General features: G+C 42.0%; 1 protein-coding gene across 2 annotated transcripts in view; it reads right to left on the bottom strand.

Annotated features, from left to right (window-relative positions):
- The window catches only part of PITRM1 (pitrilysin metallopeptidase 1), a 33926-nt gene that overhangs the window by 3106 nt on the left and 14911 nt on the right, over window positions 1–15909 (bottom strand). For both annotated transcript variants that reach the window (XM_054591581.1, XM_054591582.1), the window contains exons 12-23: window positions 14565–14661; window positions 13855–13989; window positions 12501–12639; window positions 7057–7173; window positions 5601–5730; window positions 4274–4394; window positions 4085–4161; window positions 3670–3835; window positions 3243–3343; window positions 1786–1906; window positions 949–1020; window positions 283–395 (exon numbers count right to left, since the gene is read on the bottom strand). In XM_054591581.1, coding sequence (XP_054447556.1) covers window positions 283–395; window positions 949–1020; window positions 1786–1906; window positions 3243–3343; window positions 3670–3835; window positions 4085–4161; window positions 4274–4394; window positions 5601–5730; window positions 7057–7173; window positions 12501–12639; window positions 13855–13989; window positions 14565–14661 — 1389 coding nt within the window. The remainder of the gene's footprint in view (window positions 1–282; window positions 396–948; window positions 1021–1785; window positions 1907–3242; window positions 3344–3669; window positions 3836–4084; window positions 4162–4273; window positions 4395–5600; window positions 5731–7056; window positions 7174–12500; window positions 12640–13854; window positions 13990–14564; window positions 14662–15909) is intronic.

Raw genomic sequence — 15909 nt, 5'->3', positions numbered from 1 at the left:
AACTCTACATTTTTCTATTAATGGTAGAAATACACATTCCTATCTTGATGGCTTAGCATGGAGAGAATGCCTTTTTCCTACAAATAGGGAAATAAACCAAAAAAACACTGAGCAACATACTGTGATTACATTTTCTACATAAACTTTTTCTAGAACCCACTGGCAGCCTCGGGTTTCTGAGTTTCTACGGACCCACGACCTTTCCCTCCCTCCGACTCTCCTCTCTCCATGGCGGCCCCTTCCCCTCCTTGGTCAAGGCTTTCACGCCTGCCTCGTTTGTACCTGGCATGGTCAGGGTCTGTGTAGGGGGCAGTTCTCACACATTCACCGACGTAGTTCACAGGGAATGGAAGCAGGAAGTGCGTCTTCACCTGGCAGGGCTTGAAAGTGGGCTCCTGCGGAGGGAAGGTCGGGTCAGGCTACGCCATGGTGAGGTGGCCCACAGGTGCTACCCACGAAGAGGCCATGTGGGCTTTGGAATGCACCGCTTCCGGTGGGCATCACCAGCCATGGTCTCATATTTGAGAGCAAGGCACGAATTCTATACCAGTACAATGAAATTTTCATTCTGAGTCATTTCTATTTTGTTCACTGTGTGAGCTTTCTTTTTCTTCCCATTTTTCTTCAGGAACATGGTCAGATAACTTCCCTGTGAGGAACCAAAGTAACGCCCAGATCACCCAAGCTGAGTGGAAAGGACGACACTGACCAACTGGAGGGGAATCAATACCGATTTAGCAGTTATGTTACAACAGGCACACTGGTGAGACCGCATGGGAGACAAGGGTCTTCATGGGCACTAGGACAAGGGACAGGACATCTTGGTCCTGCAGTCTGGCTGAGTGAGGCAGCTGACTGGCAATCTAGGCCAGGCTGCCAGCCACTCAGTCGGGCATGGTCTAGCTGGGAATGGCTGGTTCTGAAAGGACAGGGGCTGTGTCAACTCACTGTGATTAGCTTCCTGATGACTTGGGAGCCACTAACGTGTGGGCTTCCTCCAGATCCGTTAGGTACAGGTTTCTGAAAATGATTCCAAGAGAAATGAGAAAAATTCTAACCTCATTTGAAACAGCTAAGAAGATATATTCCAGAAAATTCATAGAACTAATAAGTGTTAGGACACATTTGCTTAAGTGTTTTAAGTAACAATGTTTTAACTACACATAGAATTTCCTTATGGATTCTCAGATGGTCTGGGAGCTGACGCACCACACCCCTTCCATGTGGTTCCCCCAACACAGGCGGTGCTCCGAGAAGGCAGGGAGGCAGGTCCAGTCAGGGATGAGGGACCCACGGACATAATGAAGGAGAAAGCAGAAATTGGTCCCCTGTAGAATGTGCAACTTTTCAGCCTTTTATGTGGGAAGCAAGGCTTCTGTACTGATCCTGGTGAGCTATATTAAACCCACTTTGTAAGTTAATCACATTGACTAGAACTTACTAGATGTGATTATTCTAGAGACATATTATGCGTTACTGAGTCAGGGCGAAAGCCTCCCTGATGGCACTGAGACCCGCCTCCTCAGGTGCCTGTGTTGGGCCGTTGTGACAAGAGCATATCCCAGACCCCGGTGTCCTTCTTCATCAGGAGACCGTACGCTGCAGGGCTCCAGTGACAATAGGAGCACCGGCCAAAGTCCAAACTACAGGGTTTGAATTCACTTCTAACTGGTCAGTGTGGGGCTGTACAGAACACTCCTGTACCTGGTCTCCTCGTCAGAGACAGGACATGGCGCCCGCACACAGGACAGTCTGAGGCCCGCGCCTCCCTGGAAGGGCTCTCACCTCCACCACATGTGGGCGCACTGGCTTCCGCTCCTTCTTACTTCGCCCAAGGCTTCTAAGGAAGTCCCCTACTGCTCGTTCTGTCTGAAACAGCTGCTGTGGGGTCGCGTTCACTGCACATCTGTTTAAAACAATCACATATGCACAGAAAACCTTTACATCTTGTATAAATAAATATGGAAATAACAAAGCTAATACTTCATCACAGCAGTTTCAAGTTTCAGAAAGCCTGTCTGTCTTTCAGTGGTTTACAGCTAATAAACAGCTGTCAAGACAAAAAGACAGTGTTTCTGACTCTTAAATTTTGTTCTCCTGAAGATGCAAGGAGAATACATCTGCCAACACCTTCAGACTTACACTGTCATAGCCTGAAACCTGTAATTCCTGTCTAGTAGAGAAATCAACAGTTTAAAGATGTAAACTGGTCATTAAAGTAGGAAATTATAAGTTGCCACCCAAAAGTAAAGAAATATTTTTATATAAGTCTTCTAAATTCTACAGAATCACAGATAATACTTAACAGTTACTTGAACTATACAGTAAATTGACAGTGTATTTTTCTTCTTTTGGCCCTAAATCCTAAATTTATTTCAGTTATATTAAGTACCATTCCAGGCTCTATACCAACTGCATTGCATTTATTCTTCCTTTTTTGCCATAAATCAGCATCTGCAAAATAGTGTTTTATGGACGAGGGAACAGAAGGTTCAAGTGGTCAAGCTGCCTGAGACACTATGGGTACAAATGTCAGTGCTGGCCTGAAACTGGCAGTCAGCTCTTCCCAGGTCAAGGCCCAGAACCAACCAGGGCTCCCCGCCTGCCACCCAGATGGTCTGGCGGAGACTGCCAGTGATTCCTAGAGCGGACGGGTAAGGTACCGGGTTTCTCCATGTAGAGCTACAAGTTATCTAAATCCATGTCACTGATAATGCAATCGTCCATCATTTTTACATTTTGTTCATGCGCACAAGCTTGAGGCCTTAAAAGGCTAATTGTATGTGAATGGCTGAGCTACTAGGTGTTTTCCTTAAACTATTATGTAATAATTATTCTTACAAGAACTTTGCAGTGTAACTCTGGTCTTGAGCAAGCTAACCTGTGCTGGGTCTCACTGATAGCTCATTTATAGATTTGCTGTTCAGTTTTAGGAGCAATACACCTAAATATATGCAGTCAATCTACCTCAGAGTTCTAGGATGAGATTAGCTTGCTTTCTTCCCCACCTCCCTTAACATTTATTAAACTTAAAATATTCTTTTTATTTTTTCTATATGAAATTATTTCTTAATTAGATCTGAAGCCTATGGTCAATTCCATAACCTACATCAAGTATTCTTTCTGAACTGTAGTTGTATTTATATAAACTTAACTCCATGTGAAGAGTATCCCCAAACTACACTTAATGAAATAGAATAAATTGTAAGATCTTTGCTCAGAAACAAACCACGAACGCTTACCTCATATTGTCACAGTTTAACAAATACTTCTTGATGCGGGGGAGCTTTCTCAGGATGGGTCTGATGTCTGTCATTTCTGCGATTCTTTTCATCAACCTCACCTAAGCCAAAGGGACCAACACATTGAGCCAGACACCCCAGGCAGAGCAGGGAGCCCCTGGGGCGGAGCCAGGACCAGACACTCCTCCCCAGCCTGGAAGCCAGACACCCCTGATAATGAGAACCACGAGTCTGTGCTTGTGTGTGAAAGGCACCTGCCTGCCTTGGGGAGGGGGGAAAATGAGGGGAAGAAAGAGAAGGGAAGTTTCCCCATGAAATCTGGCAAGAGTTAGCTTTTCTGAGATATAAACAATTTTGTACCAGAGAAATTAGCAACTCTGCAAGATCTGGCTAACCTAGAAAAACCAATATCCCCCTCAGTTGTCACCTGATCCATCCCACTGAAGGTCTCCTGCAGGTCTCCCGCAGGTGTCAGGGTCCTACTCGCTCTGATGGATGCGTAGAGGTGCCCAGAATCTGGGATTCCGTTGGACAGCTCTTGGGCGGTCATCTTAACCAATACTCTGAAGTGTTCTTCTTCTTCAAAGCACGGGCTACAGACAAAGGAAAGTATATTAAGCTCCTGGAGCCATATCAGACCCCCTTCAATAGCATGAAAAATGTTATCAAGTGTAAGTTTTCAGATGGTGTATACACCCTCAGAAATTTTACAAGTCCACAGGAATTATAAGTAAAATTAGGCTCTGAAATAAACCCACCAGAGAGTAAAACCTCCTTTGAGCACACTTCAGACCAGATCTGTGATATGCGGCCAGGATCAACATCTCTGCAAATCAAGTTACCTGTTAAATATTTCACTCCACAGGTGCATCATGTCTGGTAGGTTTCTATCAAGGCAGAAGGATGAAAAAAGCACACCCTAAATCAGAAATGAAAAGAGAAAAATTTAGTTATGACATAATGTAAAAGAAAAAAATAGACACCAGCAAAACCAAACTTCAAGCACCCAGTGATGAAGCAACAAAAGCTACCTGCTCATAGGTGTCCAGATGTGAGTCATCAGTGAGCACGTGGGGAGACACGGTCATCCCCCCCGTTTTCAGTTCTATGTGCTGAGCCAGCTCCCTGTAGTCGAGGGTGCCACAGCCCAGCCTGTGAAGAGCAGAAAGAGCTCCCAAATCAGAAACACGATCTCTGCCCATCATCCTGAATTACGAGCTTAACTCAATCAAGAAGCACGAAGCACACAGCCTGCACAAACCTCTTATGCCTCAAATGCACACCGCAGGCCATGTCATCATGGGCCCTCCCCCCAGGGGAAACCAGGGCGAGTCCACCAAAACGAGGAAGCAGCTGCTGTCCAGCACTAACAGTAAAATACTGAGCTGCTTTCAAATGTTTTATGTGTCTTCCCTACTCTGTTTTCCAAAATATCAGACATAGTCTATCTGCTCAAATATTTGGTAGTGCTGGGGGTGAAATCTAAAACTAAGCCTTTTTGCATTTTCAAGAAAAGCTGAAGTAATCTCAACACTGATGTTGCTTTTGGTAGAAGCATACCTGCTGCTCCTAATGGGAGAAGTAATGTAAGCAAAGGTGACACTGAGGGTTTTCTAAAACGATAGCTACAAAAAAGACAAGCAGTGGGAGCCATATTAAAAAAAAAAAACAAAGGCAGAGAGCTCTGCAAGATCAAAGCCATTTCTCATGTGCTCCGACACTCAGCCGGCGGCAGGGGGTGGGGGGGTGGGGGCGCAGCTCTCCCTGCATCTAGCACCCACAAACACAGGGCGCGGGGCCCAGCCCATTTGCTGAGGTGGTTTCCCTTCCCTCTATGTTCTGGGAATACAGGATGGGAACCCAGCTGACAGCTCCAATCACCTCCCACTCAGCCTGCCACCCTCAACCTTCAAAACCCAGCAGAGGAAAGGGGACACAGGACAGGGGCACGCATTGGTGCTTGTGTCCTGCCTGCACTCTCGAATCTGCTCACCCACGATGACGGGATCACAAAACCAGTCTGGCGGATGAGGGCACATGACATGGCCTCTCAAGGCCACTGTGGGCCCACCTGTCAGACTGAATTCCTTAGATTTTCTGATGCAAAGCCATCATTCTTTTCACAACCTTAAAGAGCTTATTACTTATACCCAAGGTTTATACATATTTAATGTACTATATTATAGTAAGAAAATATAAACATAGTAGCCTATATACACTGTAACAATGCTATGGATTTTGTAAAAATGATTCACTGAAAAGTGATTATGGATGCATTAAACAAAGTAAGTACACACAGAGGATATCCACCATCAAAATATATAAGTGTGTGCTGAACTGTACACACGTGTGCCTTACTTGGTGAGGACGCTGCAGAAGAGGGGCACGTAGGGCCGGAGCTCCTCGGGCAGGGTGTTCAGGCTGGAGAAGGCTCTGAAGTAGACCAAGCCATTGGTGGGCTGGGCGCAGTACTGCACAGGGATGTCTCCTGCTCAACAAACAGAGGCATTTAATTTTTAATTTCTTACCAGTACAATTTTAATCATGTGACCATGTTTAATATTTTTAAAATGGTAATGCTTTTCCAGGATGAAAGTTTAAAGAAATACTATTCATTGGTTGTAATTTAGACATATTTCTCCATTGTACTTTTATTATGGCGAAAATTAAACAATCTTCAGTACTAAAGTGCGCTGTGCTTTCCGAAGAATTAGGAGAGAGAAACATGGTGGCTTGGGTTTTACGACCGCCTGGCACTCAAGCTGGCCCCTGCTGGCCTCTGTGCACCTCGCCGCTTTACTCAGAGTGGACTGTCATTCCTGCAACACTCTTCACCCAGCCCAATGCCGGTCACCCTCCCGAACACGTCCCTCCCCAGGACCCTGATGCCCACACCGTGAAGCCCCTGCCACAGGCTATCTGTGAACTATTGGCACCCACAGCTTCCACAGTCCCAATTCCCCCAAGGGGGATGTACTGCATCCTATTTTTACATCCCTAGCACCCTAAGCTAACAAAGGAACTAAGGCACTCAATGATGACTGACCTGTTTGCACTAATTTTATAGTAATCACCCAATGACCTTCACTGATAAACCCAAGCTGTGGGGGGTTAGAAGAGCAATGAGATGTTAACCCCACTTTCCAGAGAACAGGACCTCCCCTGTGTGCGCACGCACATGCACATAAATAACTCAGACATGGCCAACAGGACAGACCCTGTTACGATCGGAAGGCAAGTGACAGATACTTCACAGAAGTCAACGTGATGCTTGGATTTGCTCTACACTCCTAGAGGAGACAAGTCAAAGTGCAAGACTGCTGTCAGAATTGCCTCAGGGCAGAGCAATGATGACAAGTCATGCCCTGTGGAAGCTAAACATCCACCCTGATAGGTGGATGTTGTTCCAGAGACGCCTCCTGGGCTTCCAACCAGAAGCCAGAGTGGCAGACTCGGCGGGGGCCGGGGGGGACGGGACACTCCGGGATGATCTGTGAGGTGCTAGTGGCCTGCAATCCCTTTGGCACCCCACGCCTCAATACAAGGCGCCGTGCGCATTTTCGGGCCCTCCACATGCTGTCACCTCTCCTAGACTGCTGGTCTGGTCACACACACTGGGAGGAAAGGACAGCCGCCTCCTGAGTAGAGAAATCTGTTGTCACTGAGTGGGAAAACCAGCTAAGGAAACATTAAGAGCAGGACCAGAAAGTTAAAGGGAGGCTCCCATGGTTTATGACAAACAAGCACACCCAACTCTGTTCCTGCGGGTTCACGGATGGGCTCAGGCACTACGCCTGCCAGAGCTCACACTGACCTGCCAGGGCCACCGCCAGCTCCGTGAATGGGATTCTGGGCTCAATGTCTGACACCTTCAGTGCAGGCAGACAAGATGCATCCTGAGCTTTGCTCTGCTGAGTCTGTAATTCCAAACCTAGGGAAAAAAGAGGTGGGGGTGAACATCAGGATGATAGTAACTGAAGGGTCTTATGTCATTCATCTCTCCTGTCACTCAGTGGCACCCTGTGCTGGGGCCATGAGCACTACCATCCCCAATCAAACCAGACACAGGAGTACACTCACTGCTTGGCAGGTGCTCTTTCCTAATCCTCACTCTCAACTGTGCTGGTGGGGGCGGAATTTTGCTCAGGTAGGTTCCGGCCCCCCAGGTTTTGTACTACATAGACTGATAGAACTCGTTTTTAGAGCTTTCAAACTATTTGCTGCTGGATTGATTTGATTTTAAATTTATATTGATTCATATCAATAACCTTAGCAAAATACTTGTACCGTCACATGCTCTGATTAAATTATAGACATGCTTAAAAACACATGTTCTGGGCCTGCTCTTGCACTGATCTGATGAGAGAGGAGAGGCTCTTTTCTGGAGCCCGTATAGAACCACCTGACCATAAGGGGAAGGACCCGAATGGCTCAGTGTATGGCTAAGGACAGAGCTCACTAGTGCTTGTGTGGACGGACGGCACAATTCAAACACACAGCTGCATGCCTCATTTCACAAGATAACTGATCCCCTGGTGTGTCTGCCTCCCCGAAGTTCCCTTAGAGCCCGAGACCATGACACTGGCTCCTTAGACGGAGATGGGCTTCCGGGCAGCTTATTACAGGCCCTGCAGAAGTTGGGTACCAGGTCCAAGCATAGGCTGACCCACACCCCACCTCCACGGCTCCGTTCCCAGCTCATCCCATGGCACACGGAGGACAGGGCTCCACGCACCTCACACTCAAACCTCTTGGACGTTCAAGTTCCTCCTCACCTGGTTGTCACCCACACCCCAATGAACCAGGTCTCCTGACCCGTTGCCCCTCAGATGATCTCTAATTATGTGCACTTGGCCTGAAAAAGTTGAGGTCTCTTGACTCTTTGCCTCTCCAGTCCTGGCAACCATTCAAGGACCCAGCTCCTTCATCCTTTGAAATACCCACTGCTCCTCTCTGAATGCGGAGAAACCTCTGGCCTCATCTTATTCTCTCATCCGGTGAACTCCCTCCAACAGCAGGGCCTATGCCCCTTCACAGTACGTAATATGTTACACATAGATACCCCAAACTGGAAGGTTATTTAGAGTTTTTAATTAATTAATCTCCCATTCCCATTTTTCCTTGGTGCTTATCTATAGATTGGACTTTGATTCCTCACACTGAAGTACACATGTAAGACTTAATGAGATGAAATAACCACTAAGTGCACTAGCACTGTTTCCTATTTGATGAACTCTGCAGTGATCTGTAAAATAAAAGCACGCTTTTGTAATACGGGCTCCCATTTATTTACACACGGATGGGGACTGGAGTAACTGCTTCCTTAAAACGGCACACACCCCCATGGCCAGGCCAGGACTCGGGCCATTTGGGGAGCGTCTGTCCTGTGGCTTAGGCGTGGAATTGTCTCCTGAACAAATGGCTTCAAGTAAGAATGGTTGTTTCCATATCTTGGCCATTGTAAATAATGCAGTAGTCAATATAGGCGTGCACATATCTGTGTGAACTAGTGTTTTCACTTTCTTTGGGTAAATATTCAGAAGATGAACTGCTAGATCACATGACAGACCTACTCTTAATCTTTTAAGGAATCTCTGTACTATTTCTCACAATGGCTGCACCAATTTAATTGTCATTTGTGATGACATGGATGGATCTGGAGAGTACTATGCTAAGTGAAATAAGTTAGACTGAGAATGATCTCACTCATATGTGGAATATAAAACAAGAAAGCGACAATCTAACAAAAAAACCCAAAAAGACAGTCATGGACACAGATAACAGAATGATGGGTAAAAGGGAAAGAGAGAAGGGGTGAGGGCAGGACAAAGTGAGCAAAGGGTCAAGTACAGGGGTGGGCAAAAGTAGGTTTACAATTGTGAGTATAAGAAAGTTTATTTTTGTATTATTATTAAATCATAACCTGCATGTCTTTTTCCATAGGAAAATTTACCCACCCAGTTTAAGGTAACAAATGGAAACTAGACATTTGGCGATGAATACAAATAGAGTACACAGACATGGAATTATAATGGTGCACATCTGAAATTTATGCTTTTAACCAATGTTACCACAATAAATTTAATTTTTAAAAAACATCTTCTACAGAAATAGCAAAATTAAAACAAACAATCAGTGGAAGATATGTGAGACTATCAAACTAAAAACCTGCATAGCAAAAACACCCCATCAATTAAATGAAAAAGCAGCCTATGGAATGGGAGAAAATATTTGCAAATCGTGTATTTGTTAAGAGTTTTACATCCAAAATATAAAAAGATATAGAAAGAAAGAATTCATGTAAAAAAATCTGATGAAAAAATGGGCAGAGGACTTGACAGATCTTTTTCTAAAGAGGACATACAGAGAGCCATTAGACACATGAAAAGATGCACAAGATCACTAATCATTGGGGAACTGCAAATTAAAGAAATGAGATACCACATTATACCCATTAGGATGGCTACTATGAGGGGGGAAAAAAAAACAAAGACAGAAAATAGTGCTGGTAAGGATGTCTCCTGCACTGTGGTGGGACTGTAAATTGGTGCAGTTGCTGTGGAAAACAGTATGGAAGTTCCTCAAAAATTAAAAGCAGAACTATCATATGATCCGGCAATTCTACTACTGGATATTCATTTGTAGACAATAAAAACACTACTTTGAAAAGATATATGCACCCCTATATTTACTGCAGCATTATTTACAATAGCCAAGGTATGGAAGCAACCTAAGCATCCATCAATGGATGAATGGATAAAGATGTGGTACATATATACAATGGAATATTACTTGGCCGTAACAAAGAATGGAAGGTGCCATTTGTTAGCAACGTAAATGGACCTAGAGGATATTATGCTAAGTGAAATAAGTCAGAGAAAGACTAATACCATACTTTACTTCTATATTCATCTTAAAAAGCAAAATAAATAAATGAAATATAAACAAAATCTTAGATCCAGAGAAAGTTTGTTGCGTGATAGAAGGGGGGTTTGGAGACTGGAAGAAAAAGGTGAAAGGACTTAAGTAGAACCAATTGCCAGTTATAAAAATGGTCACTGAGATGTAAAGTACTGCACAGGGAATGTAGTCAATAATACTATATGAACTATGTATGGTGTCCAGTGGTTACTAGACTCATCAGGGGATCACTTTGAAAGGTATATAAATGTCCAACGATTGTGTTGGACACCTAAAACTAATGTAGTATGGAATGTCAACTGTAATTGAAAGATAAATTAAAAAATATTTTTAAATTGTTAATGAAAAGGTGGCATATATACATTATGGAATATCATTCACCCATAAAAAAAAGAAATCCTTGTCATTTGTGACAACATGGATGAACCAAGGGCATTATTCTAAATGAAATGTTAAAGAACAACAAACACCATATGATCTCACTTATATGTGGAGTCAAAAAATAGAAGCAAAAGAAACAAAGAATATCAAGCTCATAGATAGAACAGATTGGTGGTTGCCAGAGGAAGGGATGAGAGGTGGAAAATATGAGTTAAAGGGGTCAAAGGTACAAATTTCCAGTTATAAAATAAATGTCATGGGGACGTAATGCACAGCATGGTGATTATAGTTAATAATACTACATTGCAGCCGTGGCCAGTGTGGCTCACTTGGTTGGAGTGTCGATTGGTAAACCAAGAAGGTCATGGGTCCGATTCCTGGTCAGAGAACAGGCCTAGGTTGCAGGTTTGGTCTCGGTCAGGGCATGTATAAGAGGCAACCAATCGATACTTCTCTCTCACACTGATGCTTCTCTCCTTCCCCATCTCCCTCCCTTCCCCTCGCTCTAAAATCAGTAAGGATGCCTTGGGAGAGGACAGAAAAAATACTAATGATACTATATTGCATATTTTAAAGTTACTAAGTGAGTCAATCTTCAAATTTCCCATCACAAGGAAAAACCACGTGTGGTGGCAAATGTTACCGAGACTTAATGTGGTGGCCATTGCAGTGCATACGTACCTCAGACCATTATGTGTACACCCAAAATTAGTATGTCAAATACATCTCGATTAAAAAACAAATAAAAATCAGAAGAATGAAAGATGAAATTTATCAACTAGCACTCACACAACAAAAGTTTGTGTTTATTATTCAAATGGCATGTTGAATTTATGGGCAGATCTAAAATAACAGTATGTCGAAAGAATTCAGAGATAAAGAATAACAGGTTGCAGGTTGGCACTAATTTTGCCTTTGCTAGTTAAATCACCTCAAACTGAGCTTGATCAAAATGAAAGGGTGTGTATTTGTGTGTGTATTATATGCTTATTTTAATAAAACTTCATTAATACATAATTTATGTATGTTGAAATTCATGGCTTTAAAGATGTAATTCAATAAGCTTTGACAAATGTATAAAGTAATGGAAGTGCCATGTCATGATTCAGAGTATTTCTAGCATCCCAGGAAGTCCCCTCTTGGTTCTCTACGGGAAACTCCCTGTCCCCACTCAGACCGCACTTGCCTTCTGTCACTGTCCCTTTGCCATTTGTAGGGTTTCACATAAATGGACTCCCTCAGTAGGAATTCTTTGTGCCTGGCCAATTTCCCTTTGCCAAGGCTTTTGAGATTTATCAACAATGAGTGTATCCATATTTTGTTCCACTTTATGGCCAAGGAGTTTTTTGTGGACAAAGCATGTTGGTGGAGATGTGAGTTGTCTCCAGTTTTGCGTGGACATACTCTTTCACTTCTCCTGGGTAAACAAGAGTAGGACTACTGGGCCTCACAGGAAGTTTATGTTCAGTGCCGTAAGAAATCCTACGAACTTCCGTCGTCCCTGCGCCTGCACCACACAGACCCGAGTGTGGCTTCACCACAGCTCACGCCTCTCCCAGCACTGAGACGAGACCCACCTCTTATCTCACAGCTCACACAGTCCCCAGTGCTAGGGGGCAGTTTACTACGCACTGCGACACAACACACACGTTAGTGGTGCATTACAGCACCTAATAAATAGAAGTACATTTAAAATTTAGTAAGTGAGTATACCTTCTAAAGCTGCCTCATTTCCACTACTCTTGCTGTTCCTGCCCAACTATAGGGTGACCTTTCTGAGAATAAGGTCCATCCTACTGGGGCTGAACCCATTGCACCCAACGCAGAACTTGGCAGATGCCCAAAATATATTTGTTGGTTGAAGTAAGACTTTCCTGCAACTATTTCCTCAGTAAGAAGTTCACCAGGGTTAAGCAAAGGGTAGGGAATGACTGGAAACAAAACTGAGTGCCTGACCTTTGTCATAGATCTGCTGCTTGTCCTCCAGGGAAAGGGCGCTGACCTTTTGCCTCAGTTTTTCATTTTCCATTTGTGCTTGTTTCTCGGAATACTTGTCATCTGGTTTCATTGACAAAATCAACTTATGCTGATTATTCTGCAACAACCACAGCAAACGAAAAAGCCAAATTAAAACAAGATGTTTTTAAAGCCTGACATCCCGATCAGCTTCTCTTTGCCTGTGTGCTCTCGGTCTTGAGTCCCACCTTCCATTTCAAACAGTGACGACAACAGAACTCACCCCAAAGGCTGCCCTGCAGAAAGCATGTGAGCCAGATACAATTCTTACACTCATACTTGCTACGTAGAAACTGCATAATTCATACATGTTGTTATTCCTGTTATTAGCATCATTTTTATGATTTTGTAACCATAAATGCATCAGTACTCAACATTTTCTTCACACGTTAGTTGTGCAAAAAAATGTACTTTTTAATATACATTTTTTTACTTCAGTTTAGATTGAAGATAATATAGAAAACAATTTTATTTTTATCTAGTCCTCATTATACTCTTAACCTCTCAAAGGCTAAATCTTCACTCAGTATACTATAAATTATGAGGACAAAATAGATGTGGACCTAACGTACACATGTTAGGTGACTTAATGTGCTTCCCTTATTTATTTCACAACCAAAAACACTCACATACAAAATATTCATGTGTAATACTACAAAGAGGTGGGTGAATTAGTACAACAAAAGTGTTATGAAAAATAACATAACTTAGAGAGATTGCAAGTCAAATGATCAAATCATGCCTGATGTCCAAAACAATGGCATTGAATACAACAGTCACCCTTCATGACAGACAGCAGCCCTACCCCACCGCCTGCCATGGTAAAGGTCTTATAGAAGTTCTACCATATTGATGCCTATCTAAGAGGGAACATACACCAAGTACAAATGCCCAGAAATCTACAGAAACAAGGAACAAGCATCAAAAACATCCTTACAAAAATAACCAGAATATTCACACATGTAGGTGACTTGTTCTCATATTCTATATGTTCTATTAACAAAACAGAACAAAAATATGTGCAGGTGTTTTGCGAATACATACACACGCAAATACTCATACATAAAAAATAATACACATACAGTCATAAACCAAAGCCAACTCACATGTGAATCTGGAAAACCAAATTTTTAAGTTAATAAGGGCATTTAAATTATTAATTAATAATGAAGAAATCATGTCCCCTATTCACTAACAGAAATTGACTTACATAACATAGATTATATTCCTAATGTTCCTTTCATTATAAAATTCAACTTCAAAATTATAGGCGTATATTCTCCAATTTTCTTACCTTAAAATACTGTTTTACTTTTTCTTGCAAAAACTGTGGCTTTTCCTTAAGGCACTGCCTGAACTGAGCCACCTGACTTCCCAGCTTCAGGAGCTCCACGGGGTCCCCATCGTGGTTCCAGCAGGAAGCTATGTACTGCAACAGAGAATTTTAAATCCTCAAAGCACATTACACAATGAACTCTACATCGGCTCACTAAATATCACCAACATGACATTTTATTAAAATCTGTTTCTATGTTTAAAAATACCACACATGACTAATTATAATGAAAAGTCATTCTTTCATTAAAAAGAAAAGCTAAACTCATTTTAAACCTTTTTGTTCCTAAAAAAGTATAAAAATTACTTTTAGAACATAATTACTAACAAATTAAAGTATTCTGTATAAATCTAATTTACATACAACTATAAGATACCAAAAAGCCAATTAAGCAACCTAGTAAAAAGACAAAATAATATGAAACTCAATTAAAAGTAAATTGTATCAGCTGCAAAACAGCATAACTTTAAAGGAATAGGGTGGACAAAAAGTAGGTTTACAGTTGTTCATATGGAAAATAATACAATAAATAATAATGTAAGTATAAGCTCTGTGTTGTGTGTACTCATAACTGTAAACCTACTTTTGCCCCACCCTCTATTTTTAAAAACCACTAATTTCAAAGGTAACCAAAATAAAAGAAATAAGATGGCTGAGAAATTACACACAGATGTCAGGGCGAGTCCAAAGCTGGCAGACTGATGCTTCATTTGTATTTCAATTTTATGAAGTAAAGCTTCAATTCGCTCATCCTCAAATCCTTTCCTAAAGAAATATTAAAAACAAAGACATTGAAAAGAAATAAATGTTTTTTTACTACAAAGCTCCTATAATCAAAACAATATGGTACGGACAGAAAAATAGACATACAGCCCAATGGAACAGAATTGAGAGCCCAGAAATAAACCCACATGTATATGGGCAACTAATTTTTGACAAAGGAGCCAAACATTTAACAACAGAGAAAGAAAATCCTCTCCAGTAAATAGTGGTGGGAAAATAGGACTGCCACAATGCAAAAGAATGAAACTAGACTGCTATCTGACACCATGCACATAAATTAACTCAAAATGGATTAAAGACCTAAATATAAGACCTGAAACAATAAAGTACATAGAAGAAAACACAGACACTAAACTTATGGACCTTGCTCTCAGAGAGGATTTTATGAACTTGACCCCAAGGCAGGGAGGGAAAAGCAAAAATAAATGAATGAGACTACCTCAAACTAAAAAGCTTCTGTACATCAAGAAACCATCAACAAATCAAAAATGTATCCAATCAAATAGGAGAAGATATTTGCAAACCTTCAATATAGGGCTAATATCCAAAATATACAAAGAACTCCATATAACTCATACAACTCCACAAATACACAGACAAAAAACCCAAACAGTCCAATTTAAGAAATGGGCAGAGGACCTGATCAGACACTTTTCCCAAGAAGACATACAAATAACCAACAGACATATGAAAAGATGTTCAACTTCACTAGCTAGAAGGGAAACACAAATCAAAACCACAATGAGGTACCACCTCACACCTGTCAGAAGAGCTATCCTTAACAAGAGAATAACAAGTGTTAGAAAGGATGTGGAGAAAAGGGAACCCTCGTGCATTGCTGGAAGACATGTAAATTTGTACAGACTCAAGGAAAACAGTTTGGAGGTTGCTCAAAAATTTTAAGAATAGAGCTACCAAGTGAGCAATACCTCTTCTAGGTATCTACCTGAAAAATGTGGAAACATTTATTCATAAGGATATATGTACCTTTATGTTCACTGCAGCGTTATTCACAGTGTCCAAGGCACGGAAATAACCAAAGTGTCCTTTGATGGTTGATAGGATAAAGACGTGGGACATATATACAATGGAATGCTGCTCAGCCATAAGCAAAGATGAAATATTGACGTTTGTGACATGGATGGATCTTGAAGAGTATATTGCTAAGCAGAATAAGTCCGATAGAGAAGGACAAGAACCACATGATCTCACTCACATGTGGGAGAGAAA

The sequence above is a fragment of the Pteronotus mesoamericanus genome, unplaced genomic scaffold (assembly GCF_021234165.1).
Source record: "Pteronotus mesoamericanus isolate MK-2021 breed Mesoamerican mustached bat unplaced genomic scaffold, CSHL_Meso_final scaffold_232, whole genome shotgun sequence".
NCBI classification, from domain to species: Eukaryota; Metazoa; Chordata; class Mammalia; order Chiroptera; family Mormoopidae; genus Pteronotus; species Pteronotus mesoamericanus.
Note: the sequence above shows the minus strand (reverse complement) of the source record. Positions and strands in the feature narration are given on the sequence as shown.